The 27,387-nt window shown below is 39.2% G+C and overlaps 1 protein-coding gene and 3 long non-coding RNA genes across 4 annotated transcripts; 3 read left to right on the forward strand and 1 right to left on the reverse strand.

Moving 5' to 3' along the window:
* Positions 1-5,093: 5,093 nt before the first annotated feature.
* LOC120730825 lies at positions 5,094-6,597 on the forward strand. The gene is made up of 4 exons (XR_005695213.1): positions 5,094-5,106; positions 5,424-5,491; positions 5,581-5,679; positions 6,036-6,597. It is a non-coding gene; the product is annotated as an uncharacterized LOC120730825 (long non-coding RNA).
* Positions 6,598-7,098: 501 nt separating this feature from the next.
* Positions 7,099-7,476, forward strand: LOC120730824. Its single transcript, XR_005695212.1, has 2 exons — positions 7,099-7,217; positions 7,311-7,476. It is a non-coding gene; the product is annotated as an uncharacterized LOC120730824 (long non-coding RNA).
* Positions 7,477-8,010: 534 nt separating this feature from the next.
* Positions 8,011-12,421, forward strand: LOC120730823 (uncharacterized protein TM_0508-like). The gene is made up of 11 exons (XM_040027355.1): positions 8,011-8,086; positions 8,185-8,361; positions 8,508-8,615; positions 9,373-9,444; positions 9,538-10,170; positions 10,265-10,351; positions 10,782-11,291; positions 11,400-11,468; positions 11,562-11,656; positions 12,072-12,198; positions 12,364-12,421. Exons 1-7 carry the CDS (start codon positions 8,018-8,020, stop codon positions 10,935-10,937), a joined length of 1,302 nt encoding a protein of 433 aa, XP_039883289.1. The 5' UTR covers positions 8,011-8,017; the 3' UTR covers positions 10,938-11,291; positions 11,400-11,468; positions 11,562-11,656; positions 12,072-12,198; positions 12,364-12,421.
* A 1,086-nt stretch (positions 12,422-13,507) lies between these two features.
* LOC120730826 lies at positions 13,508-15,347 on the reverse strand. Its single transcript, XR_005695214.1, has 2 exons — positions 15,057-15,347; positions 13,508-14,985 (listed from the first exon to the last, which is right to left on the reverse strand). It is a non-coding gene; the product is annotated as an uncharacterized LOC120730826 (long non-coding RNA).
* Between the last annotated feature and the right edge of the window lie 12,040 nt (positions 15,348-27,387).

A 27,387-nucleotide genomic window follows, 5' to 3' on the forward strand; every position in this document is an offset into this window, starting at 1 on the left:
AAAGTTTTGTTGAGGAAAATTGATAGTAAACGTTGCACCATTTACTCTACTGTACGCTTCGATAGAGCAGCATCTTGGAGCTCAGAGTACAGGAAAACTGGAAAGGTGACGGCAGAGTAGTTCACTGGATTATGAACGCTGGGTGAAAAAAAAAAACCCCCCCCCCAAAACACCCCTCCTTTGGGGGAACCCTGTCAGCCACAGCAAAAATGATTCGGTAAGGTTTTTTTGAGAAAAAGTAATAGTAAAATCTTCCCATTTTGCTTTACGGTACTCATATATGCTCATCTGTAACCTCAGATTACAGGAAAACTGTAGAGGTGACGCAGATATTTCACTGGAAGTATGATCTGGGGGACCCCCACTATCTGACAGACCCGGTCCATCCACACGCCAAATATCTGTACGGATTTTCCTGAGATGGCTGTGTTGACGAGTATGACAAAGGCTAAGAAAATTACTGCCTAAATAATATCAAATTTATACAACAAATTAAACAAAATGGCCACACCGGCGGTTAGAGTGCCATGTGTTAGAGCATGTTTTTAGTCAATAGAAAATACATGTACATTGAAATAGCATCAGTAAAGAAATACTCCCACTATGTAAGACATGTTTTTTGGTTTTTGTTTTTAGCTGGGGAAAGTCAGTTAATACATATTGTATCAAGTCTGTACAGATGTTTAAGAGGCATAATGCAAAGCATGTTGTTTGCTTATGGCTTAACAAATGGGTTTGCCTTTAAAAGAATTTAGATTTCATTTATAACAGTTTTCACAGACAAACAATAAAATCGTTTCCGGAACTGTGTCTTCATGGCCCAAATTTTGAATCCCTTTTTTTGTTGGGGGAAAGAGTGGGGGATTTTTTGTGGGCACCGCCCGAAATTATCCAATGCTGGTGGGCAAAAATTTGTTCATTGACTCGGACCCTCGCGGACTATGACGCCTCCGTAATTCTGCTGCACAGCCTTGCCTGATTAATTGTGTTCTTCCGTTATGGCATCCCTGTCACTGATGCTGGTCACCAGTATGTACACAACAGCTCTGTTTGTCCACCAGTTCTAAAAACCGGAATTCCAGGTGAACCCCAGATTAACATGGAGCTTTGTAATGGTTCAAAAATATACATTATTTTTGATGGGGCCATATGTCATCACACTTTTTCGTTCCTTTATAAGTAAGAATCTCTATGGTTTTTAAATGACAATTCATATACAGAGTGTGGAGGACATTTAAAGTCAACACCAAAAAGGTCATCATCAGCAAGACTGTAGTACAATTTAGCCCACCGGGGTAATAAACACATCCAATGCAGGGTTTCAGAGAAAATGGCAAATGTTATGTGTTGTATGGTACTGGTAGATCTATTTATCGTTATCATGATTCCGGCTCGATGATTACTTTCTTCGTACTTCTGTATTTTAATAGATAGAAGGATGTTGACATTAAGCTCCAAAGCGGAGGAATAGGACAGACCCCACAGAGAGGAGAAGTCGTGGGATGGAGTGAAAGAATACAATGCAGTTGTTTTTTTCATGGTGGATGACGAACTTCTGATACGATCTTAAGAAAAAACACATAAAATTGAAGAGTAAAAATAATGACAACAATAGGCGACATTTTTTTTATAATTTTCTTAAAGTAAATGCTGTCTGTCATGGTCAGAGTTTGCCCCTCATTATGGTAAAGCTAATTCAAATACAATGACGGCATATCAATGCGTTATGTTCTAAGAAAGGCATTGTTTAAATAATTCGTCCAGGACACCAAATAAATCAATGATAAGGGAAATGGGAAATTAGGTCGCAGGCAAGGGTTACTGTTTCATTTACCATGCCCTGAATAACATAAGCTTACAAAAGAAAAAATGTTGGGGAAAGAGAACCGGGGCGCTGAGCCCAAAATCAAAGACATTACTAAACAAAAGACGCCAACAGCTTCCCTAAAAGTGTAAATAAAATAATATGCAACAAAAGGCCCTGTGGAACCTCTGAACATAAGGTCAGTCCCAGGACACAAAAGTGTCATCATCTGCCGTAACCCAGTGTTGGAAACACTTAAAGCTCAGTTGAAATGTGTTTTGGGGGGAACGCCCGATAGGGATCTGTTTCAGGCACTCACAGAACCCAAACACTCGATGCACAACACACAGACACCTTACGAAACAAACTCAAAAACAGTCTGAGACAACATGCTGGCCTGGGAGCATGGTTTTTTGGGAAATTATTCCAAGGCAAGCGATGGTGTACTGTGTCCCCAGATCAGCGCAATAGAGACGTTCCAAGTACCTTTGTAATTGAGTGGTATTGAGTATTGAAGGAGGCTTGACACCTGAAGACAAGAGTAAGAGAAAAACAAAAGAGCTGGATACCAGGGCATGTAATCAGATGTTGTTTCCATGCTCAGTTTTGATTGTCTCAGTAAATAGTGTTACCTGCAAAAACACTAAAATCCGGAATTCAACATCAGCGTGTTCAATAGAAAATAAGATTTTCCTCTTGTTTCGGTAATTTGTCACGCATTCCTAAGTAATAGTAGCTTAGAAGTATAAAACAAACTTTCAATTCTCATAATTTATTAAAGTCGTTAATCACATCTTTATACATGAAATAACAGAGGTCGTTAACAGTGCCTTAACATTTTTTTTCCGGGTGGTTGCCTTCATTATTAGAGTTAAATTAGTATTATTTGTTAATTGCAACTGCAAACTGATGTGGTGGGACAAGAGTCAACAGTGAACAGAGAAGGCCAACCCACTATTTGAGCGTGCGTAGGTTTATGGAGTGTGTTGCGTCCGCCGGACAATAAAGTAGCGTTCATTGCGACAGGAAACGTTTATATGTGGGTACGCTGTCATTACATATAATTATTAATTAAGTACACTGAACTTTTCACATCGAGGCCTAACGTGGACAAAAATGTTCGTTTACCCACCAACAAATAAAATGGAAAGGTGAGTAATTAACACTACAATGGGAACTTATTAACAAGAACGAGAACATTCTAGCCATTGTATCAGATTTTATGTGTCCTCAGTATCTAATTAGAGAAAAATGTTGTTAGATTGGTTTTGCGCTTTGTATATATTCCGTTCGTCCAAAAATGTGTCTAAATCATAATTTTTAGAATTGGAAAACCTCAATAAATGATGGATGAAACTAATAACCAATAGAGAGCAGTATCAGAAAAATTAACAATTAACACGAAGGAGTAATTGTTGTACTCGCCTTAGGCGTACATTAAAAGGTAACACCCTCCATGTAAGCTTAGGGAAAACTCCTCAGTCCTTTGTACTTTTTGAGTGTGTATCGCTTTATCTTAAATAATATATTCATGTGAGAAAAAGAAGTGGATGAACACAGTTGAAGATATGGAAAAATACACTAGCATGTTGTAGTACAACAAATACGTAAAACAAAATCAATGTTTGGGTTGCATTACTTTTAAAAAAAAACAAAACAAAATAAGTAACAACTGTTCAGCCCATGAATCAATAACCTCATCGTAGACAAAAATGGTTTTTGTCATAATAGAGGTATAATTCTCTCTTAAGCAACGATTTGCGACTGGGTATACCAGATGTAATCTTTCATGGGCTTGAACACAATGACTCTTTCAAGCAGGGGGGGGTGTTGGATAATGATGGTAAAAAGTCCGTTCAGAGCAACGGTCTTTAAACAGCATGGTTTTTGTGTATTGAGAGAACGACACTCAAAATGTATATGTAAACATAGTATCATACATTATGTAAGTAATATAAATCAATTAGGGATGTGTATTACACAGCAGTGAATATATGCTTGTGTTTTTTAACTATATAGATTAAATTACAGTAAAGATGCACTGTGAAATTTTAAATTGAGAACTTAGCGAATAGTTAAGTAGCAAATAAACATTAACAAGGGCTGTGTTAGGTAGGCGTGTGATGCCAAAAGCTAAATTCTACCATGTTATGTTTGTTGGCGACAGAAAAGTCCACCAAAAAGATTTGTTAATTCCGCTCATGCACTTAGAGTGTGGGGTACTTGGAGTGCCCCAAAATGTTTTGCTGAAGTCTATTAAACTAAATAAGAGTTCACATTTCATGATGGTTATGTTGAAAGTAATTGCAAGGTTGATTCTCAGGAAAGAGTATGTTCAATGGTTTAGTTTTTCTTTTGTATATTTAAAATGGTGTCGTCAAGAATTTCAGGGATGCGCGTGTGCACTTTTTCAGTGTTGTGGAAGGCAAGTCGTAATCTAAAAGAAAAAAAAGTGATAATAATAGCATTGTTCAATCTGGATCACTATCACGCACAATAAAGGTAGATGTGTTAATGCCCGTTCTCTTTTACATAGAAAGGCACGGACAGATTTCAAAACCCCCCCTGGCCCCTCGAAATAATATTAGAGGTCATTCACAATTGTGGGGGCGTGGGGGGAACGGAAGGGGGGGGGGGGGGGGGGGAACCAACCATCCTAAAAAGACCTATCATGTCACAAGTAATGGCTTTGGGAAGAATGTCTCAAAGAGATTGGGGAGTGCCTAATACATGTGCTTAATAGGGAAAAAAATTCTCAGGCAGATCCTGCAGTATGAAAAGGGAAGCAATGTTTTGTTTTAAGTATTTATATTGTAGTCATTTTAAAAAATATTAAAAAAAGAACAAGATATGTCTTGTTGAGAACTTCTGTAATAAAAATTATTATGCAAAATCCAATGATTTTAGTTACAGACCACATCAGGGGTAAGGAGGGTCCCTTGCTGACAGACTGATTTTCCATATGCATAGAGCAACACTGGTGGAGATGATGTCCGTTCCAGGTGTAAGCATGTGTCAATCACGTAATGTCCAGATTTAGAAAATTTGAAGCCTCAATACAACGTTATCCAGCCATTGTGAGTTAGTCTGGCTTTTAGTAAGCAAAAAAAAACAATTCACTACTCCAAAATTCATCTTGAAAATAAGTTAATCTTGAAACAGATTAAGAATGAGCATATGGAGAGCAAGAATAGATTTACAATAGACTTCACAGACAGGTAAACCCATAGGAAAGCAAGCAACCAAACAATGAGGTTTAGGCCTTAAGTACCCAAAGGAGAGCCACACAAGTGACCTGGAGTGTGCAGTGTCCATCTGACCCCCATTTAAATGAAACCAACTCATCCTCCGCTGCGCTGACTAACTTTTCACTCAATGTTCGCACACTCTTCTATTCTCCATTGATCTTGTTATTGCCCATCAAGTTCCAAATACTGATCAGACATACTTTATCTTTACATAATTATAGTACTATATACTTTAAGAAGTTTTCCCTATAAAACCGTCATACGTAGTGATTCTTTCAAAATATTTTGTAACAATGTGTTTTTAAACAAAGACATACAGAAATTTCAGTCTAAATGTTGTGTTTAATTAATTTGTCATTCGTTAGAATGAGGAAGACGTGTTGCTGCGCCAAAGTCTCCACAAGCTGTAGGAAATGTACCTTTACCTTCAAGAAACGAGGTAATTATTTGTATTTTATTCAGTATTACATTGTGATGCTTTGGAAAAACATTAATTTGTAAATAAACGAAATCGCTTTCTCTTCCCAGGATGCACTTCAAAAAACTGCAGAGAGCGGCATCCATACCCCAGACACACAATCCCTCGAGAGTGACTCTAAATCTTCGTCTTCAAATGCAAATGCTAAGGTAATAACTTTCACTGTTTTTAATACACAACAGAGAAAGAAAACACAGAGTTTATATGTTTGTTAAACACTATCATGTAATTATTATATTAAAAATTTCAATTATTTTGAACTGTAATCCAAAGTTTAAATTTAAAGTTAAAATCTTTTTGTGATGATCTTTCGAGGTAAAATAAACATTTCTTAGTCATATTCACTTACTAAGACAAATTTACTGAGAGATTGTGAAACTTGTCCTATGGGTTCGTTAGTGAAATTGTAACATAATGATGCTGTTGGAATTTCATAGAGACACTGTAGTGACAAACATTGAAAGTGTTTATATATTTTTTAAAAATGTATATCTGAATGTTGCAGAGGAATGAATCAGATGAATCAGCTAAAGTCAACACAGACAGCAGCAGTTCTGAGGAAAAATTTTTCACATCTGGTTGCCACAGCAGAAAACTTTCTTTTTCATAAATGAGAATGAATGGAAGGAGTTACGGCAACATCAGTCAGGAAGACATTTTAAAGGACTGCAGTGGACAAATATAATTGCCAGTGGAATCAGAACCCTTAATCCGTACTGCAGTTTTGGATTTCGGAGACACAGTGTGAAAAAACTCTCTTCAAGATCAAAGGCACCAGTTTTCAGGTGTATGGGGTACTGCAGATTTCAGGACTGCCCTGTCACTGTGGCTGTGGTGGTTTATGACGAAGAGACACTGAAAGCAGAAGTCGTTTTCAAAGGAGGTGAGGTCTGCCATAATAACAAAGAGCTGAAAAGGCGGCCTGTGCGTGCACAAGCACGTCAAAGTGCTGGAGAACTCCTCAAAAACAAATTACCAAGGAGCCTGTACTTGGAGTCTTTACAGAAAGTGCCACAAAAGGTGATCCAATCTGGCAACAGGGATGATGCTCCAACAAAAGAAGTCTTGAAAAACATTGCATGGTCTGAAAGAAAAGCCAGTAGAGCAGATCCCAACGAGTCGATTAGCTTACGAAAGATAATTCAACAGTATCAGGAGACTGAAAAGGACGTACTGCAGAAGATTCTGATGCATCCAAAGGGCATAATGCTGTGGTCTAAGAAAACCTTGTCGGTTTTTCATCAAGATGCAAAGAAGACATTGTGTACTTTGATGCCACTGGAAGTATAATAAGAAAAGAAAGTGCTGGAACGCCACCTTACTATGTGTATGAGTTGGTTGTCAGAAACCCATCCAAAGGTGCTTCTCCTCTTCCAGTTGCTACATATGTCACATGTGACCACACTACAGCCTCTGTGACATACTTCTTGCAGGCCTTTCAGACTGATCTGGTAAGAGCATTTGGTAATCGGGCCTACAACAGGCCTGTCATGTTCATGTGTGATGGATCCCTCGTACTCCTCCGATCATTTCCATGACATTCTGCAGAACAAGTCTAGAGGATCTGCTGCAGAAGTACTATGTCTTACTCACTGGCCAGCATTCAGCAACAGCAATTCAACATTCCCATTCTTCATCGATGTTTGAGCCATGTCATGAAAAATGCCAAGGACCTTTGTAAAAAACAGTGAGTACATTTATATCAATATTAAAAAAAGAATACAAGATTTGTAATGTAAAGGTCCTACTAACAGTGATTTCATTTGTTTCATTTTCCCAGCATTCCAGAGAACTACAGGCTTGGAATGCATGTGTTTGGGCTCCTTGCATGCTGTGATAACTTAAAAGACATGGATGATGTTGTCCATAGTGCAGCAATAGTGTTTTGCAGTCCTTGTAGTGGAAGGAACGTAACAAAACACTACAACAACTTGAAAATCCTTATGCAAAAACGGGGGAACCCTGGATTTGGATGAAAGACTGTGATTGCTGAAGATTACAAGGTTAGCTAAGATTTATTTTTTAAGTACCATATTAATAACTTTTTTACTTGTGTCTGTCCCAAATGAATTTAATGAATTCACATTATTTTTAAAAATATATATTTTAAACCAAAATAACATTTTATATAATTAATTTTTATTTGTTTGATAACTGCTGAATACAGATATATATCTGTTTTACAGACTGACGTTCAGAATGCCCCCTTGAAGACCCATTTCCAGGCAATTGTTGACAATGCAACACTGGACTGTGAGGGCGAAAGAAACAGCTTTCATGCACCCAAATTTATTGCCGGTCTGGTAAATCACCTTCTACCACATGCAACTTTGTGGTCATCAATGATGCTCGGTACGTTTTTTTTATTTGTTGTATTACTTTCTAAATTGTCAGTTATTCATAAATGTAACTGTGCTAAATGTTGAATTATCTATTTTGATTATGTTTTTGAATTACTTGTATTCTCCTTAGGGGATCTTGGACGTCATGGTTACTGGTCCTGCTTACCAGCAGCTCAGTAAACTCTATGATGACATTCAGCAATCCAAGAACCAGGTATCATAGCGAGAAGAATAAGTGAAAAAGAAACATAAATTGTACATAAATTTACAATCCATAGATACTGACTTAAACAATGTACTATTGCATTTAAGAATTTTACACAAGACAATAGGACCCAAGGAATCATGGAGAAAAGCCAGTGGGATTTGAAAAAAATCCGTATCCAGAGAAGGAGACTGACAAGGCTTGATGACTTTGTGGAAATTTATCAAAAAATGCACGATGCCCTCCTGCTTGAATATGCAGACATGAAAAAATCAAGACAAAAGGTATGAATAACTTCCTAATAATGAAAAATGTGTTTCATACAACTAGAACAAGAAACTAAGAAAAAGTGAAAACATTTGGCTATGACTATAGAATTAAGAGATGATAAAATAAGTAAGCACTAAAAGTATGTATGTGTAATCAACAGTCTTTTCGCGTGGAAATGGAGAAATGGAAAGACAAACGCATTAAACGAAAAGGTGTGTACGTGTCACCGTTAGTGACAGAACTGCCACTGAAGAAAAAGAAAACTGAGGTAAGTCATCATGTTCCCATTATTTTCAATAATTAAACCTTGTGATGTCCTCCCGATTGCCATACTCCTTTTGTCCTCTGGGGTAAAGCGTCTGCTTTGACTATTTATAAAGCATGAATTATAAATTATCATCCGTCTCCATGTTTCAATGTTTGATCAAACTGTATTACAACTGATTACCTGAAATCTTTATGTGTTTTGACATTGTATTACACCTAGGCATGGGCCTTAGTGAACCCCCACTTTAATGCCAAAAAATGCATGTCCATAGGTGACATAAGTGCAGGAGGAAGCTCAGGTTTTTTGCTTTTTGCTGGTCACACCATGTACAGGCTTCGTTTTCAGCAGTTGTAGGCCAAGCGGCATTTGAATTAAACAAGCTTTCAAGGCTGATTATTGTCTTTTGGAGACCTACTGTATTAAGCACAGCTCGCGTGCCCTGACTGCAGGCAAGCAAGTTTGCAATCATACATTAGCATGTTCTCTGTACAGCTGGACCGGGCATCACATACTGCCCGTGTTTTTATCTCATAGTTCCTCTGTCCAACATTACATCCCAAGTAAACAGAGTCCTTTAAGGGGACTAGGCACTCATACACAGTCATATCAGTTCCTGTGTGGTACACCAACAGCAGGACAGATGCTCACTCGTTACATACGTCTCAAATCAGAACAAGTTTGTCTCATTCATGACCATATTCTTTTGTATATTATATTCTATTATATAAAGTCATTCAAAAATGTTATCTGTTAACAGGTAAAAGGGAAGAAGACTGTTCAAACCTTTAAACAGGAACAGCACCAACAATATGATGCTCATCAAAACCAGGTATTGTTAGAGATGTTTTTAATGTCTACATTTATCTTTTGTGTGTTATTGTCATAAATGACTCTGAAAATTGACATGTGTCTATCTTTGTAGGATGAGCGCCAGGAACAAATAGCCGTTTGCCAAAAAATAGCAACATACATGGCTAATAAAGCATCGGTCACAGTATGGAAAGGAGATTTATGTGCCTTCAAAGTGGATGCAAATGTTAATGCAGCTAATGAAAGTCTCTCTCACATGGGTGGACTTGCAAAGGCACTGTCTGCTACTGGAGGACGCACTATCCAAGCAGAGAGTGATCTCTTCATTGCCAAAAATGGTAAATTACAGGCTGGACAAGTTGCAGTTACCACAGCAGGCAAACTACCTTGCATGAAGCTGATTCATTTGGTAGGCCCGTGTCTGCAGAATGACCCCACAGTGCACATGATAACCCATGCAAAGAACCTTTTAACTAAAGGTATTTTGAACGTCATGACATGTGCAGAAGAGCACAAATTTTCCTCTGTTGCCATTCCAGCAGTGAGCTCTGGAATATTCAACTTTCCAGTCTCAATTTGTGCTGATGTTGTAGTCACCACAATCAAAAAGTACATCGAACATAAGAACCCCACAAGTCCTCCATTTGAAATACACCTGGTAAACAACGATGATCCAACCGTGAAGGAAATGGAAAGGGCCTTCAAAGAGATCCTTTTGGAGCCACTCTCTGATGTCAGGAGGACAGTGAGTACACCCAATTTTTCCTTAATAAAAAAATTACTTAAAATGATCACAGCAGTAACAAATATTTTCTTTTAAATTCAACCCACTAATCAAGGGGCCAGAGGATTCTCCATCTACACTGGAAAGGACAGAGCACCTTGAGAGAAACACAACCGGTCCGACAAAGGACACTGCATCACAGGTGATGTTTCACAAACAAACTCTAATTCATTAACTACGTCATCTGTTTGAAAAACCAAGTTTGTTTGTACATATTTTTGTAATTATGTATTAGATTTTATTATATGTATGTGTTGATGAATGAAAAATAACAGACCACAGAAAAATTACAAATGTCAGTACAATAATAAATGTAACTTTTACATGTTACTGGCCTTAATATTATAAAAACAACAGTAACTGACTCAATTTTTAATTTCTTAATGTAGTTTAACATCTCAAATAAATTACATTAAAATCTATGTCAAATTTGGAGATGTTTTCATGTTGTTGCATTAGGTACATAAAATAATTTTAAAAATTAGATTTAAAACCGTTGTAATTGATTAAAATGAATGTTCTCATAAGAAGAATTATTTGAATTTAGTTACTGTTGTCTTGTTGAAACACAGGTCGCATATTTGTGGAAACGACAGGAAACGGAAGTTGTTGTTTCTGTGGTCCCATCTCAGATTAGAGGTAACAACTTTGTCATACGTCACAGTGAGTTCCTGACCCTTAGACCACACAGCTGGCTTGTTGGAGAGGTATGTAATCCAGTTATTTAAAAAAAAAAGAAAAGTGCTGCATAAGGTTAACGTTAAAGCTGGGGCAGAACATTAGTTTTTCCCTACACATTCAGTAAGTACTGCTTTAGATCTACATTCCAGGCATATCCTCATGACTGAATACTGAGTATACGTAAGTAAAAAAAATCTTTATTAAAGATTGTATTCCAAAAATTTATCATGTTTACAAAGTAATAAAAGGTTATTTATTATACTCCTCAGGTCATTGAAAGTCTCCTGCACCACTGGGCCATTCGGCTAAATCAGGGGAATATCTACATTATGAACCACTACACGAGCGGTGTGGTCCTCTATGGAGAGAGAGAACTAATCAGGAGACAAAGCTTGTCCAAGGTAAAAAAATTTTTTATATATTCTAGAATTAATTTTTTAAACGTTAATTAATGTCTCGAAATGGAAAAAGTATTGTTGCAAATTTGTAATTAATTCCTAATATGTCAGGTGAACTTTGACAACTACAGAGCCATTTTATCCTTTGTGAACATTGGAAATATACATTGGAAGTTTCTGGTTAGTACGAGCAGCATTTCTGTGAAAACAGTTTGTTTCAATAACACATTATTGATCATTTATGTACTTTTTATATTTATATATCTATCGCAGTACATAAATGCAGATGACAGCTGTCTGTATTTGGTCGATCCTTCAAGAAACTCTTTGGAGCAGGAAGAGTCTGACCGTGCAGCCAAAAGATTCCGGTAATTATGCGTTATTACATGTATATAATAACATGAAATATTAGAAAAGTGACAGGAGGACTTAGGAGGTCTTTTTCTAAAGGTGAACGTATGGTTGTAGATTAAAGTTTAATAAAATCTGTGGTTATCAGTTCTTTAAAGAATTAAAAAAAAATAATTCAAAATTACTCACGTATGTAATTTTAAATAATAAAAAAAAACACTGACAGTGTTTAAGCAGTGATACATTTGAGACAGTTAACATTTGTAGATTTAAAAGAACATGTTAATAATTTTGATACTTCATCTAACATAATCTAGAGCACAGGGCTTTCTGACACACCATTAAAAACAGTGATATGTACTATATGTGTCTTTTTCTGTGTGACTTATCTTTCATTTGTATATAAATGTGATGTATGTTATGTTCACAAAGTGAATACTTCAAAATGAGGAGGACATGCTACAACAAAACAGACTGGGTGAATGTGAGACTTCGAGGAGGAGTACTGACACATCCATTTCAACGGGATGGTTCTAGCTGTGGAGTAATGGTCATCATGGTATGGTACCATATTAACTCAATCATATTTTTCTGTAAAATTAGATAAGAAGATGGGGTGGGGGGTGGGGGAAGTTAAAATAATCTTAAAAGGTTAAATTGTGTAAACAGGAAGTGTAACATTTGCAGATGTTTTCAATTAAATTTTTTTTTTTTTTTATTTCAGATGGCCAAAGAAGTAATGGAAGCATTCCCAAATAAACCAGAAATGACATTTTTGACGACAAAAAAAAAGAGATGGCCCAGGCACGAAGGACATTTGCACAGACAATACTTGAGGCCTCCGGTGTGTAATATCTTCTTCAAATGGACATATTTATTTGTGTCAAACTGATGAACACTAACATATATATATATATGTTATGTCTTAGTATTTGACAGTGACAACAACTGTGCCATGTGTGCAACAGCGAAACCACCTAATCCAGGACCCTCCATCACTGACTGGGTATAGTATTTTTAAAAATAGTTTTATGTTATCTACAACAAAGTATTTGACTCTGTGTCTTTAAGGATTGTAATTGATTAAAACATAGAATTATTTATGGAATGTGTTTATGAAAGTTCATATGTTTTTGTTTACAGATCCAGTGTGATAACTGCAACCGCTGGTTCCATTCTGAAGGCCTGGACATGACAAATGAAGAGCTCAGCAGTGCTCAGAAGACAGAGTGGAAGTGTGTGCTTTGTGTAACCTAATTCCACATGCAGTGAAAGCTACTTGAATAATCTGCTTATAGTTGTTATTGTTGTTTTGAGGAACACATGTGTAAAACACAATGTGTATAACATTCTTGCTTTGTGCACGTACTTTAAGTATTTCCTTTTTGATTTTTTGGGTTGATTTGTGTGATGACAGATAATGAATAACAATATATCTAAACTGTGTAGTAGTAATATGAGAAATCAGTAATCTGAGAAATGTAATTTCTCACCCTGACCGGTCGAGGCAGATGGCCCCGCCCCTCCCTGAGCCTGGTTCTGCCGGTGGTTTCTTCCTGTTAAAAGGGAGTTTTTCCTTCCCACTGTTGCTCATAGGGGGTCATATGATTGTTGGGTTTTTCTCTGTATGTATTATTGTAAGGTTTAACTTATTATGTAAGTGCCTTAAGTTGACTATTGTTGTGATTAAGCACTGAATAAATAATGTCTAAAACTGAAGTTGATACTTGAGGTGGTGTGTGAATGACATTTTGAAAAATTTAAATTGTGTGTGGAAAGACATTTCTTGTAGCAAATAATTCAATGAACTCATTTTGTTCGGTAATGGATTAGGATTTAATTTTCTCAAAAACTGTACAGTAATTTTGGCTGTGGATGACAGGGTGAAGAGTGGCGACAGCCTAGAGTCAGAATCCAGTGAAATATCTGCGTCACCTCTTACAGTTTCCCTGTAATCTGAGCTCAAAGATGAGAATATATAGAGTACAGTAGAGTAAATTGTGCAAAGTTTAATATCAATTTTCTCAAAATCCGTACAGTAATTTTGGCTGTGGATCACAGGGTGCAGAGTGGCGACAGCCTAGAGTCATAATCCAGTGAAATATCTGCGTCACCTCTTATAGTTTTCCTGTAATCGGAGCTCAAAGATGTCAATATGTAGAGTACAGTAAAGCAAAATGGGAAGATTTTACTATCAATTTTCTCAAAAACTGTACAGTAATTTTGGCTGTGGATCACAGGGTGAAGAGTGGGGGTCACCCAGAGTCATAATCCAGTGAAATATCTGTGTCACCTCTTATAGTTTTCCTGTAATCTGAGGTTAAAGATGAGAATATGTAGAGTACAGTAAAGCAAAATGGGAAGATTTTACTATCAATTTTCTCAAAAACCGTACAGTAATTTTGGCTGTGGATCACAGGGTGAAGAGTGGGGGTCACCCAGAGTCAGAATCCAGTGAAATATCTGCGTCACCTCTTACAGTTTTCCTGTAATCGGAGCTCAAAGATGTCAATATGTAGAGTACAGTAAAGCACAATGGGAAGATTTTGCTATGAATATTCTCAAAAACCGTACAGTAATTTTGGCTGTGGATCACAGGGTGCAGAGTGGGGGTCACCCAGAGTCATAATCCAGTGAGATATCTGCGTCACCTCTTACAGTTTTCCTGTAATCGGAGCTCAAAGATGTCAATATGTAGAGTACAGTAAAGCAAAATGGGAAGATTTTACTATCAATTTTCTCAAAATCTGTACAGTAATTTTGGCTGTGGATGACAGGGTGAAGAGTGGCGACAGCCTAGAGTCAGAATCCAGTGAAATATCTGCGTCACCTCTTACAGTTTTCCTGTAATCTGAGCTCAAAGATGAGAATATATAGAGTACAGTAGAGTAAATTGTGCAAAGTTTACTATCAATTTTCTCAAAATCCGTACAGTAATTTTGGCTGTGGATCACAGGGGGGAAAGTGGAGATAAACCAAAACTGGGAGTGGACTGTGAAGTAAAATAGTGTCAGGACAGAAAACACTTCGTTTCTAAGCCAGTCGGCACCTATACCGTAATATGCGTAAGAGTAGTGCAACCACATTTTAGGTGCGGCTGGCGGGGCGGCTAGCTTGACTGCGACTTCGTAAGTGAGGGCTCACTTGACCGCAGTGGAGGTGCGGCAGCAATCAAACCCTACAAACCAAAAAAGGCAAAGATAACCTTAATCGTCTCTAATTTACAAATACTAGCAGCTATAATATAAGCGGCTTACCCCAAGACTGGAGGCGCTGTACTGTACGGTGAACGCAACTCACGCGTCTCTCCACCACAGCTGGAGTAAAGAAAAGAGAAACAGCTGCGCTGTAGCGGGCCGCAGAATTATGACTACTAGTTACTGACTTTTGAGAGAAAGAGGTCGAAAGGAGGCCTACTTGTAGCAGTCACACAATCCGATCGTATCGGTAAATTAACCAATAGGCCAGCATTTACTGCTGTATCGCACCAGAAGCTCGGGAGGAATGATCCAACAAAAAAAAACGGCTTCCCTTTATACAGGTAAACACCACCCTGTAATCAATATGCAGGTGGGTTCCTAATTAACCCAATCATACAATACAAGGAGCCAGTGCAGCGGAAAGAGAGCGAAGGTGGTAGAGTGAGCGAGAAAGAGAGAAAAAGAAGGGCGAGTAGCCCATCCGGCTACATCTGCATGCCTCAAACATTAATGATGACACCTTCAGTATTTCTCAGTTCCATTCTTTAATTCTCAGGCTTGCAGCGGCAACACAGTCTGCAGCGCTAACTTGTTCATCTACCGTTTTCTGTTGTCTCCTTTTTTATATCTCGTCCTTCCGCCTTACATTCGACCTTTCAAAATAAAAGTTCTGTAAACATCACAATTTGCAAATTGCTAAATGTCATATCACGTAAGGAGTTTTCTCCCACGTAAACAGATGTGTGCCACCATAAAACCTTCCTCCACACACAACCCTCTGTTACATCTTATTCACTTATTTTATAATCCAGTCATTTTTCCAAATCTAGTATCAACTAATTTGCATATCAGTTTATAATGCGCTAAGGCTGGGCAGACACTGTGCGATTTTTTTCAGTCGCGTTATTCAGCTCCTGCTCAAACTGCACGATTGACTCACAGCGGTTAGAAGTTGGTAGGTCACGATGCAGGTCTCACACTATACCGCCCGATGCTCTGATGCGACCTGAGAGCTCACACTGTGCGTCCATAAAATTAAGGTTATAACAGAAATTCTGTCGCTCTCTCTGTCTTTCACTCACACAGACACACCACCACCATCAACTTTGCTAAATTGCTAATGAAAAACATTGATCAGGCAGCTGTGATTGAGCAGCAATGTAAATCCAACTATTTTCACGGTTGTTGTGGTCGTGATAATTTTGTGATGCCACATGGAAAAGGCTCGGATGAGCTTTCCAAAGTTCTACAAGTTGTGCTTCCATCGCTTGTGTCCAGATCACAGGCTGCACAGCCATGCTGCTCCATCTTTTTCACCGACGTTTACGTGTTTGCGCGTGAGCAGTGTGAGCGGCTGTGGTGAGACTCTCACGAGCGATTGATGATCGGGAGCTGGTCGTGAGGTGTTAATCGCTTCTCGTTACCCCACGTATACTACACGATGCACGATGAAGGCCAAAATCGGTCCGATCACCAAATCGGTCGCACGACTCAAAAATCGGCTCAAAATGGGCCAAAAATCGCACAGTGTGAGCCCAGCATTAGAGCAGCAATGTTTGTTCGCTCAGAGAAAGGGGAAAAAGGCTGCAAAAGTACAGGGAGGAATGGGAAAAGGAAAACACCTGGCTGGAAAAAGTTAATATGGGCATGTGCAGTGAATATCAGCGCTATGTGGCCAGAAGTGTGATAATATAATTTGTTTTGTGTAATAAACAACTGCAAGGATAGATGATTACAACAAATAGATGACTAATACATAAAAGTAATACATAGATGAATAATGATGATGAGTTAAGATGCGTAATCATGGGAACAAGCGGGTTTACAAACAGGAGCAGCTGATTAGCATTAGAAAAGCTGAAATAATACCTCAGCTGAAGCCAATTGTACTAAATGCACTATATGTGCACAGTTACAAGAATATTTTTCTTTCTATTATTTTCTATTATTTTAAGTTAAGCAGGACAGAGTTCTTTTAAAGAAAGATTTACTTATATTCTCAAAAGTTAAGCATGACAGGCTTCTGTTTAAGAAAGAGACCTGTTTTATTGTGTTAATGTTGTCATTTTGAGCTAAAGATAAATGGCTAAATGATCACTTGTTTCACATGTGTTCATATCACAAAGAATAGAATATGCATCTACTTAAATCAACTTCAAGTCAAATGGTTAAAAAAAAAAAATTCACACACAAAAAAAGAGCTAGAAAATTCACCACACTGGGAAGGGTGAAGACAACTGGGTTGCCCGGCCCTGGCCACAAGGTGTCCCTTATTTATTTTTCAGGGAGTTGGCAACCCTACACATCATATACCAGCTAGCCCAACTTCAGTAACCCTACAAACGTCACTGCTGTTTTCTGTCTTCATTTATGTTGGAAGTGATAACAGAGCTGTACGTTTGAATTTGTTTCCAAACCCCACAGTCAGGACATGCTATATTGTATTTAGATAGAAGCTAGCGAGCTAACTTCCTGCTAACTTCTAACTCCGTTAAATGTCATAAATTCCGTTTTCATGGATGCCTGGATGTTAAACTCAACTGTTACACCTGGTAGAGCAGAACGCTGATCATTTTATTAAAGATGAAAGACTTTAGACAGTTTTTCAACTCTCAGTAATGCCATAGTGATCGTTTGATATATGGACCTGCAGCGGAGTTTAGGCCCAGACACGGCTAGTGACGTCAGATTTAACGACCGGATTGAGCCATTCAGACAAGCACCTTTTTAACAGAGGATTAACAGAGGTGATTATAAATACATATCAAGAAAATTGACAAGAATATTACAGAGTGGAAAAGAGCGTGTGTAAAAAGGGTCTACCTATTGCAGTGTTTACAGTGTGTTAGATGGAGGAGTTGTAAAGGGAGATGGCCACAGGCGTGCGTGTGTATGTTTATCTGGTTAAATTCAGTATGGTTCCATCAACAGTTTTTACAAGGGGGAGAGGGAGTGCCAGAGGGAGTGTTCACCCAGGGCACCAAACAGCCCAGGACTGCCCCTGGTTGTAGGTTGCCTTGTAGGTAATCAAAGCTGTATTCATATTTGTATCATGGAAGCCAGGTCAGACTGAACTCAAACACAGGACTCATAGTTTGGTACATTTGAATCCCACTGCAGGTTTTTTCAGGAGAGCCACACAGGTACATTTTTTTCATTCAAAGGCAAATTGCACAATCACAGAGGTGAGGCAGCAGGTTTCACTCCACTCCACTTGCGGCTCCAAAATGCCCATAAAACAAAGGAGGTGTGTAATTACCAGCTTGTGTGCAGAAACCTGAGCTGAATCTCACCACTGCATAAAACCAACACACACAGTCTATCACACGCACACACACACACACACAGGCCACACACACCAATCTGGCGCCCTAGGCAATCTGGCGCCCTAGGCAAGATTTTAGGTGGCGCCCCCCTACATCGGCAGTGTAGTGTATGTACTCACAAGAAACCGAATAGCTTTGTCTTTGACCTTTTTTTTTTTACTTAAAGAAAGCAAATTCACAATCAGAATAATTAACAAGATAAAAAAATATATGAATAAATAAATGAATACAAAAAATAAAAAATGAATATATGAAATACAATAAATTTTACATACATAAACACAATAAAACGTGTCAACAAGTTGGATAAAATAAATTAAAAATACAATATAAATAAGGCACTGCACAAAACAAGATATTAAATAAACCAGTATGACTTTAACAACTATATTACAAAAAAGGGGATCCTACAGAGTTCTCTAGTTGTGCTTTTTAATACTGCATAAACTAGAATGACTTACAAATTACTGTACACCACCCCCTCATCAACCTCACATCACCTGCTACAGCCTTACTCTCCTAGTCTTTCTTGCAGCAAAGTCATCTACAACATCATCATATGACAACTGATTTCAGACCACATGATTTATGCTTATGATGGAAAGTCCACTGAGACGTTCTTGCATCATAGTAGATCTCAGGTAGGTTTTAATGAGTTTGAGCTTAGAGAAGCTTCTTTCAGCAGCAGCCACTGTAACAGGGAGAGTGGCAAAGATTCTCAGAGCAACCCACATGTTGGGGTAAATTTCTGCCAGCTTCTTCTCATGCAGGAAGGTCAAGAGTTCCATGTTTGTCATGTTCTTTGATGGCAATGGTGGGAAATTCTGCATTTCCATTGTAAGTTCTGTGCCATTAATGTCCGGCTGGCTGTCATGGGTCAGAGTAGTACTCAGTGTTTGGCACTGCTGTAGCAGCTCTTCTTTTTGTAAGTTGTGGAAATTGAGGAGTACTCCAAACTTGTCATTCACCTCTCCAAGGTTCTGAAATCTCTCATCAAGTGAAGAGATGGCTGTATCCACTACCACATTAAAAAATGTGGTTTCCATTTTTTTAAGTGCATCTTGTATGGGCTCATCTGGAGACTCATAACCGAAGTGCCTTTTGGTGGTTCTCAATCGCTTTTGTTGAAAATTCTGCTGAAAAGAGGTGAAAAAGCTGAAATTTGTGTTGAAAAGAGTTAAAAAAAATTTAACTGTTAACTGAAAGAAATGTTGCCATAAGTGGGATTTGGACCCGGGCCTCCCAGTCTCAAAGCCGCTTTTCATCTCACTGAGCCAAAGTCATTCTCACAAAGAAGACGTGGAGAGACTGACAATTTTGCTGAAATGAGCAGAAACAGCTGAGAATTGTGCTGATAGGAGGTGAAAAGGCTGAAAACTTTGCAGAAAAGAGATGAATCAGTAGAATTTCTGCTGAAAAGAGGTTTTTGCTGAAAACAGCTGAAAAAGCTAGTATTTGTGCTGAAAAGTGGTGAAAAAACTTAAAATTCTAATGAAAAGGGGTGAAAAAGCTGAAATTTGTGTTGAAGAGAGTTAAAAAAGTTTAACTGTTAACTGAAAGAAATGTTGCCATAAGCGGGATTTGAACCCGGGCCTCCCAGTCTGAGAACGGATGCTCAACTCACTGAGCTAAAACACAGGTCAACCCGGCAAGGAAAATCAGTGAGGCCACTGATGATATGGCAGAAATGGGCAAAAAATATTGCAAAAAAATTCAATATCTCAAAAAGTATAGAAGTTATGAGCACCAAAAGTCATAGCACACATTAGCAGAAAGAGCAGAATTTTTTAAAGTTTGAATGGCGAAATTCGGATGAAAACTGTGGGAGTAGTTGAGTGCCAAAAAGTGTACGGAAGCAACTAGTAAATAGTGGAATAAAGAATAAAGAGAAACAGGAACTCAATAGTGTGGATGCCTAATAAATAAATAAAAGTAGTGTAAAATCTATGGACAGTAAATTGTCTATGGACAAGTTTCCTACTTGCACTCCCTCTCTGAGAAACTTATGATTAAATGCAGGCGTTTTACTTGCACATATTTTTACCTCTCTTTGTTTTGTTTGGTTTTGTTGTTTGGTTTTTATTTCTGTTAAAAAGGGTGGAGATCTGTGCATGTACCAGTTGGTTGAGCTTTTTTTTCTGCTGTTTTCAACCTTGCTCAGTGGTTCCGCCTCCTGTCTTTATCTAATGCTTTATTGTCCACTGTGATACCAGTTAACTCAAAAGAAAAACACTGCACCTTTCATAGATTTCAACCTTTCTAACGATTACATTACAAGTTGTTCAAGCTTTCCAAGAACAGTTTTTCTTCACTCGTTAATAATTTTTTTTAAATTATTGTGGCTCCATAAACAGCTGGAAGAAGAGGTAGGAAATTTGCTTTTTCTATACTTTTGTCATACCATAAGAGTAAAAACCCAATATCTTTGTAATTAAATAAATAAGTTATGTTAATTTTAATTTTTCCGATACTCTCTGATTCTGGCGCTTGTGGTATTCATTAGTTCGTTTCATTATGAAAATTGTTCTTTAGCACAAAAGGGAAAGGAGCCCATACATTTATATTTATATACTTTATTAGGTACACCTGTTTGACAGCTATTTAACCTATCTGTTCAGTCATTTAGGGACGTAAACATGGTGAAAACAAGCTTCAGAAGATGGTGATTGACTAACTCTACACATAAAAAGTTGTATCACTGAGGCAAGCAAGAGAGAGTGGCTCTCCCCTGAGGTTTCACCTTAAAACTAAATTCCTGGATCTTTATTTCATATGAATTGTCTTTCTCCAATAAATATGCAGCCACAATAATAAAAGTAGTTTTTTAAACCTTAATATCATGCTGTGCCTTAAAAAAAGTAAAACTGCAAATAGTTTTTGTTTTGTTGATGTAAATTATGTTGATTATTATTGTTTCCCCTCATCTGTGGAGACTCGGGAGAGTATTTTTAAAAGATGTTAGAGGATTAAAGCCTATAAAGAAGGAAAGACACACCTCTTTAGCAAATACAATGTTATTTGCAGTCACTGAAGCATGGAGGTTCAAAACTAGCTTATAGGTGTGTTGTGTCTAGCTTATTTCCTTTTTCTTTTTCTTTTTTTTGCCTGTCCCGTTTGGTTTTTTTGCCATCAGAATTATTGTCTAAAGGCAAAGAAAGATGCCCAACGGATTTACTTTACCAAATGGACCATCCCAGCCTTGCCGTAATGATCTATTTGATTCACCTTTTATTGTTTATTTTATTTTTTGTTTTCACTTGTTAGATACGGGACAGACTTGAATGAGGAAAAGAGGGAAAGAAAGAGGGAAAGAAAAACAGCAGAGAAGAGGGACGGGGATAAAGGGCAAAAAACAAAAACCAACAAAATAAGCAGACAAAAAAAAAATACATATATCAATCACCTGGATCACATGTTGAGAAAGAAAAAAGTAAATACTAAATAGTAAACATTATTGTGCAGCATGCAAGATCGACAGTGCACAGTGTGCTTTGAGGTAGGAGCCAAAAAGGGTGTAGTTTGTGTGTGTGAGCACCCGTGAGTACACCTGTGAGCATGAGCGCGCTTGTTTTTAAAAGGTTCCTTCATGTAATGATCTGCTAGAGGGTGTGGGGGGGCCACAGCCCCGTCCTCCAGGGCATGAAGCAGGTATGGAGGACATCAAAACTCCAGACATCCAGAGACCAAGGAAGACCAACAGAGGGGCAGCCGCGCCACTGTCCCAGAAAGAGCTGAGGAGAGTCCCAGATGAGGGCTCACTCAGCAGCCGCGGAGCAGAAGCCAGGGGGAGTTGCAGTGACGCGCCCGTGAGCTCCGCTGGCAGCCAGCTGTGCCAGAGTGACCCCACCCTCATGCTCTCATATGCAATTACTCAACACTCACCCAATGTGGAGACAGACATAGAGAGACACTATGTCTGGGAAGGTTCTCAGTCATCCAGGTCATCGTAGTCAAAGGAGCTTGCAAAGAAAAGCGTCTGGACTTCTTTAAGTTGCTTGAAGACGTTTCACCTCTCATCCGAGAAGCTTCTTCAGTTCTAAGGTCAAATGGTGGAGAGTCCCAGATATAAACCTAGTGGGAGTAACCCCCCACAGAGGGACAAAAGGACACCCTGATGATCCTCTAATCGCCTGAGCCAAGGTGTGAAACTGGGTGTGTGTCCCAATTAGCCAGAGTTTCGGGTGTGTTCATTGTGAAACCTGGCCCCACCTTATCATGCGAATTCCTGAGATCAGATGGCCCAGGATGTGAGTAGGCGTTAAGGCGTCTGGGGAGGGAACTCAAAACTGGATTATAGATGGCAGACAGTTGGTGTCGTAAACCACCGCCTCTGTTCAAAGATGGTCGCTCACAGTGGACATAAATGGCTTCTTTCACTCCTCTTTCAAACCATCTGTCCTCTCTGTCCAAAATGTGGACATTGGCATCCTCGAAAGAGTGTCCTTTATCTCTGTGAAGGTTCTCAGTCCTTTGACCTTTAGATGCAGATGGACTGCTGAGTCTTGTCCTGTGGAGGTGGCTCTTCTGTGTTGTGCCATGCGCTTGTGAAGTGGCTGTTTGGTCTCTCCAATGTAGAGGTCTGGGCATTCCTCGCTGCACTGTACAGCATACACCACATTGTTAAGTCTGTGTTTTGGCGTTTTGTCTTTCGGGTGAACCAGTTTTTGTCTGAGCGTGTTGCTGGGTCTGAAATGCACCGGGATGTCATGCTTGGAGAAAACTCCTAAGTATTTCTGATACACCGGCTACATAGGGGATGACAATGTTGTTGCGTCTGTCCTTCTTATCCTCCCTCGCTGGTGTCTGGTCTTCTTTTCTGTGCCTCTTTGCTGACTTTAAGAACGCCCATTTAGGATAGCCGCACGTTTTGAGTGCTTCCTTTACATGTGTGTGTTCCTTCTTTTTTCCTTCAGGCTTAGAGGGAACATGTTCTGCCCGGTGGTGTAGGGTCCTAATTACTCCAAGTTTGTGTTCCAAAGGGTGATGGGAGTCAAAGAGGAGGGCTTCCGGTAAACTTCGATGTTGAGGTTGCCATTCTCTTCAATGTGCACGGCGCAGTCCAGGAAAGGCAAACAGTTGTCTTTTGTGTCTTCCCTGGTGAACTTGATGTTTTTATCCACAGCGTTAATGTGCGCAGTGTGAAGGATTCCACTTCTTGTATCTTGATTTTGACCCAGGTGTCGTCTACATATCTGTACCAGTGGCTGGGTACTCTTCCTTTGAAAGAGCCAAGCGCCTTCCTTTCCACTTCCTCCATGTAAAGGTTGGCTACAATAGGTGACATGGGGGAGCCCATGGCACAGCCATGTTTTTGTCTGTAAAAGCCTTCGTTGTATTTGAAATACGTAGTGGTGAGGCAGAGGTCTAACAGTGTGCAGCTCTGACCGGGTGTGAAGTTGGTCCTGTCCTCCAAGGAGCTGTCTTCTTGTAGTCGTTTTCTGACAGTCTCCACGGCTGACGCTCCGCAACGTGGGGACGTCATTCAGGGCGACTGGAATCGATAAGGGAATCGTTTGCAAAAATGGCAAACAATTCCAAGGAATTGAAACAGTGGGAACCGGTTCTCAACAAGAACCGGTTTTCGATACCCATCCCTATTTATCAGGGCTTCTTGTCTAGCTTGTCTAGCTTACTTCTAATCCTTGGGCAAGATTGCTCCCGGATGCATTCATCGGAGTGTGAATGTGTGTGTGAATGCTAGTTAGAAAGCACTAAAAATGTGCTTGTGTGAATGGGTGAATGTGTAAAGCACTTTGAGTGCTCAGAAGAGTAGAAAAGGGCTATATAAGAACCAGTTCATCCATCCACATACCTAAACTACAGTGAGACACCTGTGCCAAGGTGATTCATAGAAAATAAATAATAGATTGATGACATGTGTCATACACTGACGTGAATACATATGCTAACAAAAAAAGTTTTTAAGCACTACTGTTTGCTGTTTGTAGGGAAGCAAACTATTCTAAGTAGTTCTCAGGAAGCGATGATAGACGATAGCCATGTCTTTAAGATTTTATGAATTTGCTCTTATGGCTGCACTTGTGCTCAGGCTTAAAAGGGAGAATGGCGTTGCTGCAGAGTAAAGTCTAAGTCACTTAGACTTAAGTACACCAAGTGAATAAACTTTTTTATTAATCTGCAAAGACTTGTAATTTATTAGGATTAATTTAGGAATGATTTTAGGAATGTATTGTCTTTGTAAATTTGCTCCCCCTCCAAGCTGATCAAGTTTATCACTATGGTTTTGTGATAAACTTGGTTTTGATAATAAGGACTGCAGAGTGCAAGCAGTGGCCTGCAGTGTTGGGTAAGTTACTTTAAATTAGTAACTTAGTTACATTACTAGTTACTTCTATCAAAAGTAACTCAGTTACTTCAAGTTACTTTCAGAGTAACTAGTTACTAGGGAGAGTAACTTTGGTTTTACTCAGAATTCTCTTGTTAATGTGTTGCTTCCGTAACTGGATACCCAGCAAGATTGCCAGTCTTCTAGCTTGCTTACTTGCCACAAGTGCACTGTGTCACCTACCAATAGAAAGGAAAAAATAATGTGCATATTTCCACGAGAGAAATCCCACGCCTGATTCTATCCTAGCCTGCTTTTTACATCCAACACAAAAACTGCAGTCGTGGTGCTTTCGATTGTACTCAGAACTCAGAAATTCTGCCTTCTGAATAGGAAGATGTAGGTAACACCAGACTGAAGATGAGCTGCATACAGGGCTGGACTGGGACAAAAAAATCGTCCCAGGCATTTTGACTAGAGGCCGGCCCACCATTATAGGAAAAATCATAAAGCCTTTGAATGAAAATAAACACTGTTGTGACAGTGATGTACACTGTTCTGATGGTTTATATGTATCAATCTATCAATTGTTTGTTGCAAGACTCAGATAATTTTTTTTTTAAAGTGAGACATTTTAAATGAGAATAAGAAAGTAATTCCTTGTGCCCCCCTTTCCCTTTTAATGCCCTACATGGACCCCTGGCAACACTTTGCTAGACCTTCCCCTGCACAGTTACCAGCTGTCAGCTACTTAGAAAAGGATCCTGGTGTTATTTGTCTCTCAGAAACAGTTCATAACTTCCCTTCAACTCATTCCTGTCACCTAAAAGGTAAACCTGTTTCTCCATCAGCTGTTCAGCTCTGATGATTCAGTAAGGACATCTCCTGGTTTCATCTTCATGTTTCCCTCTCACCAGATAACCAAACCATATCATGACCAGCAGCTTTTTTGCAGCTGTGGCTCCAGCAAACATCAGCTGATACTAGAAATTAATATTAAATAAATTCTAACAACAGCTGATCAAGCTTAAACGTGCTGCTGTTGTTTAGCAGGACATCCGCTGGTTTCCTCTTTCTGGTGCAAAGTGGACGATAAACAAACAAGAGAGAAAAGCCGATCAGCTGATCATTGATCAGTTTCATGATTGAAGTAGAAACAGGAGAGGGAGGGGGAGAGGATGAGAGTAGAAGAGGCAGCTGTGCAATGTAAACACAGAATAAATCCATCTTTGTGTCTTTTTCATTGTAGCTGAAGTCCGGGACAAACTGTTCTTTTTCACCTCAATACGAAACGCGTAATATTTTCTCTGAATACGAGACGATTCCGTTTTTTACAGGAGGGTTGGCAACTCTAATAATTAACCTTATGAACAAAATGAAGTTCAACATCAGTAACATAGCACCACCCAGCTGTATAGAAACCCCGTCATGCTAGCTAGTACCCAGCATGAAAAAGTCAGCATAACGAAAATAAACTCCACCTAAACTTGGTTCATATCTGACTCAGATGGACTGCAGGTTATAACTTCTTACCTGAAGTTCAGTTCACCTGACACTCTCGGACTAGCGGCCGCTTCGGGTCTCTCCTCTTGCCTCCCTTTTCCTTCATCCACCTGCTGGCCTCCACCACTTGCTAATGTTATGGAATCTGTGGAAGCTCCGCGATAGCCACCACACGAAAGTAACGAATAACGAGCCTATCTAAATCCCAGTAACGAGTAACGCGTTCCCGGTTTTGGCATAATAACTAGTTACCGTGCTCGTTACCACAATAATAACATAGTTACTGTAACCTGTTACTTAATAACGCGTTAGTCCCAACACTGGTGGCCTGTTGATTGAATTTTGTGTTAGATTATGATATATTGTTTAACAATTATTCTGTTTTAAGCAATGTGTGTCCCAATATAAAGATGTGAAAGCAGTATTATGTTTACATCATAGTTAAATAATAATAATAAAAAAAATATTAATATTTTTCCAAAATAATTGTGATTATCATTTTGATCCTACTTGTGCAGACCTAGTTTGCAATGTTAAAACAAAATTATTTTAGTTCAAATTAATTTATTTTCAAACAGGCAAAGCAAAGATGAATCCAGTGCCTTAAAATTGCAGTTTGTCTGAACACAGGCAGATCAGAATCAGAATCAGAATCAGAATCAGAAAGGGTTTATTGCCAGATGTTGAGGAGGTTTACAACATTAGGAAATTGCTGCGGTGCTTCAGTGCAACATACTGTCATAAAAATATAAAAATAAGAATAAGAATTAAAAGTGCTAAGTGGATAGATATATACATGATATATACATGAGTGCAGGTGGTGATCAGTGCCAAACATGGAATGATGCAGTGACACAGCGTAGGGTCATGTGTTAGTGGCGGGAACAGTCATATGGTTATTGTTCATGTGTCCGACAGCAGAGGGGAAGAAACTGTTCTTATGGCGAGAGGTTCTGGTGCGAATGGACCGGAGCCTCCTGCCTGAGGGGAGCAGGTCAAACAGACTGTGTCCAGGGTGAGAAGGGTCAGCTGAGATCCGAGCTGCACGCCCCAGTGTCCTGGAGGTGTACAGGTCCTGCAGAGATGGGAGTCTGCAGCCAATCACCTTCTCAGCAGAGCGCACAACACGCTGCAGTCTCTGTTTGTCCCTGATAGTGGCTCCAGCGTACCACACAGTGATGGAGGAGGTGAGGATGGACTCGATGATTGCAGTGTAGAACTGCATCATCGTCCGTGTTGGCAGGTTGAATTTCTTCAGCTGCCTCAGGAAGTACATCCTCTGCTGGGCTTTTTTAATGACGGAAGTGATGGTGGGCTCCCACTTCAGGTCCTGGGTGATGGTGGTACCCAGGAAGCGGAATGAGTCCACAGAGGTGATGGGGGTGTCAGTCAGGATGATGGGGGGGAGTGGAGCTGTGTGCTTCCTGAAGTCC

Source organism: Simochromis diagramma, unplaced genomic scaffold (genome assembly GCF_900408965.1).
Source record: "Simochromis diagramma unplaced genomic scaffold, fSimDia1.1 OVJJ01000265.1, whole genome shotgun sequence".
NCBI classification, from domain to species: domain Eukaryota; kingdom Metazoa; phylum Chordata; class Actinopteri; order Cichliformes; family Cichlidae; genus Simochromis; species Simochromis diagramma.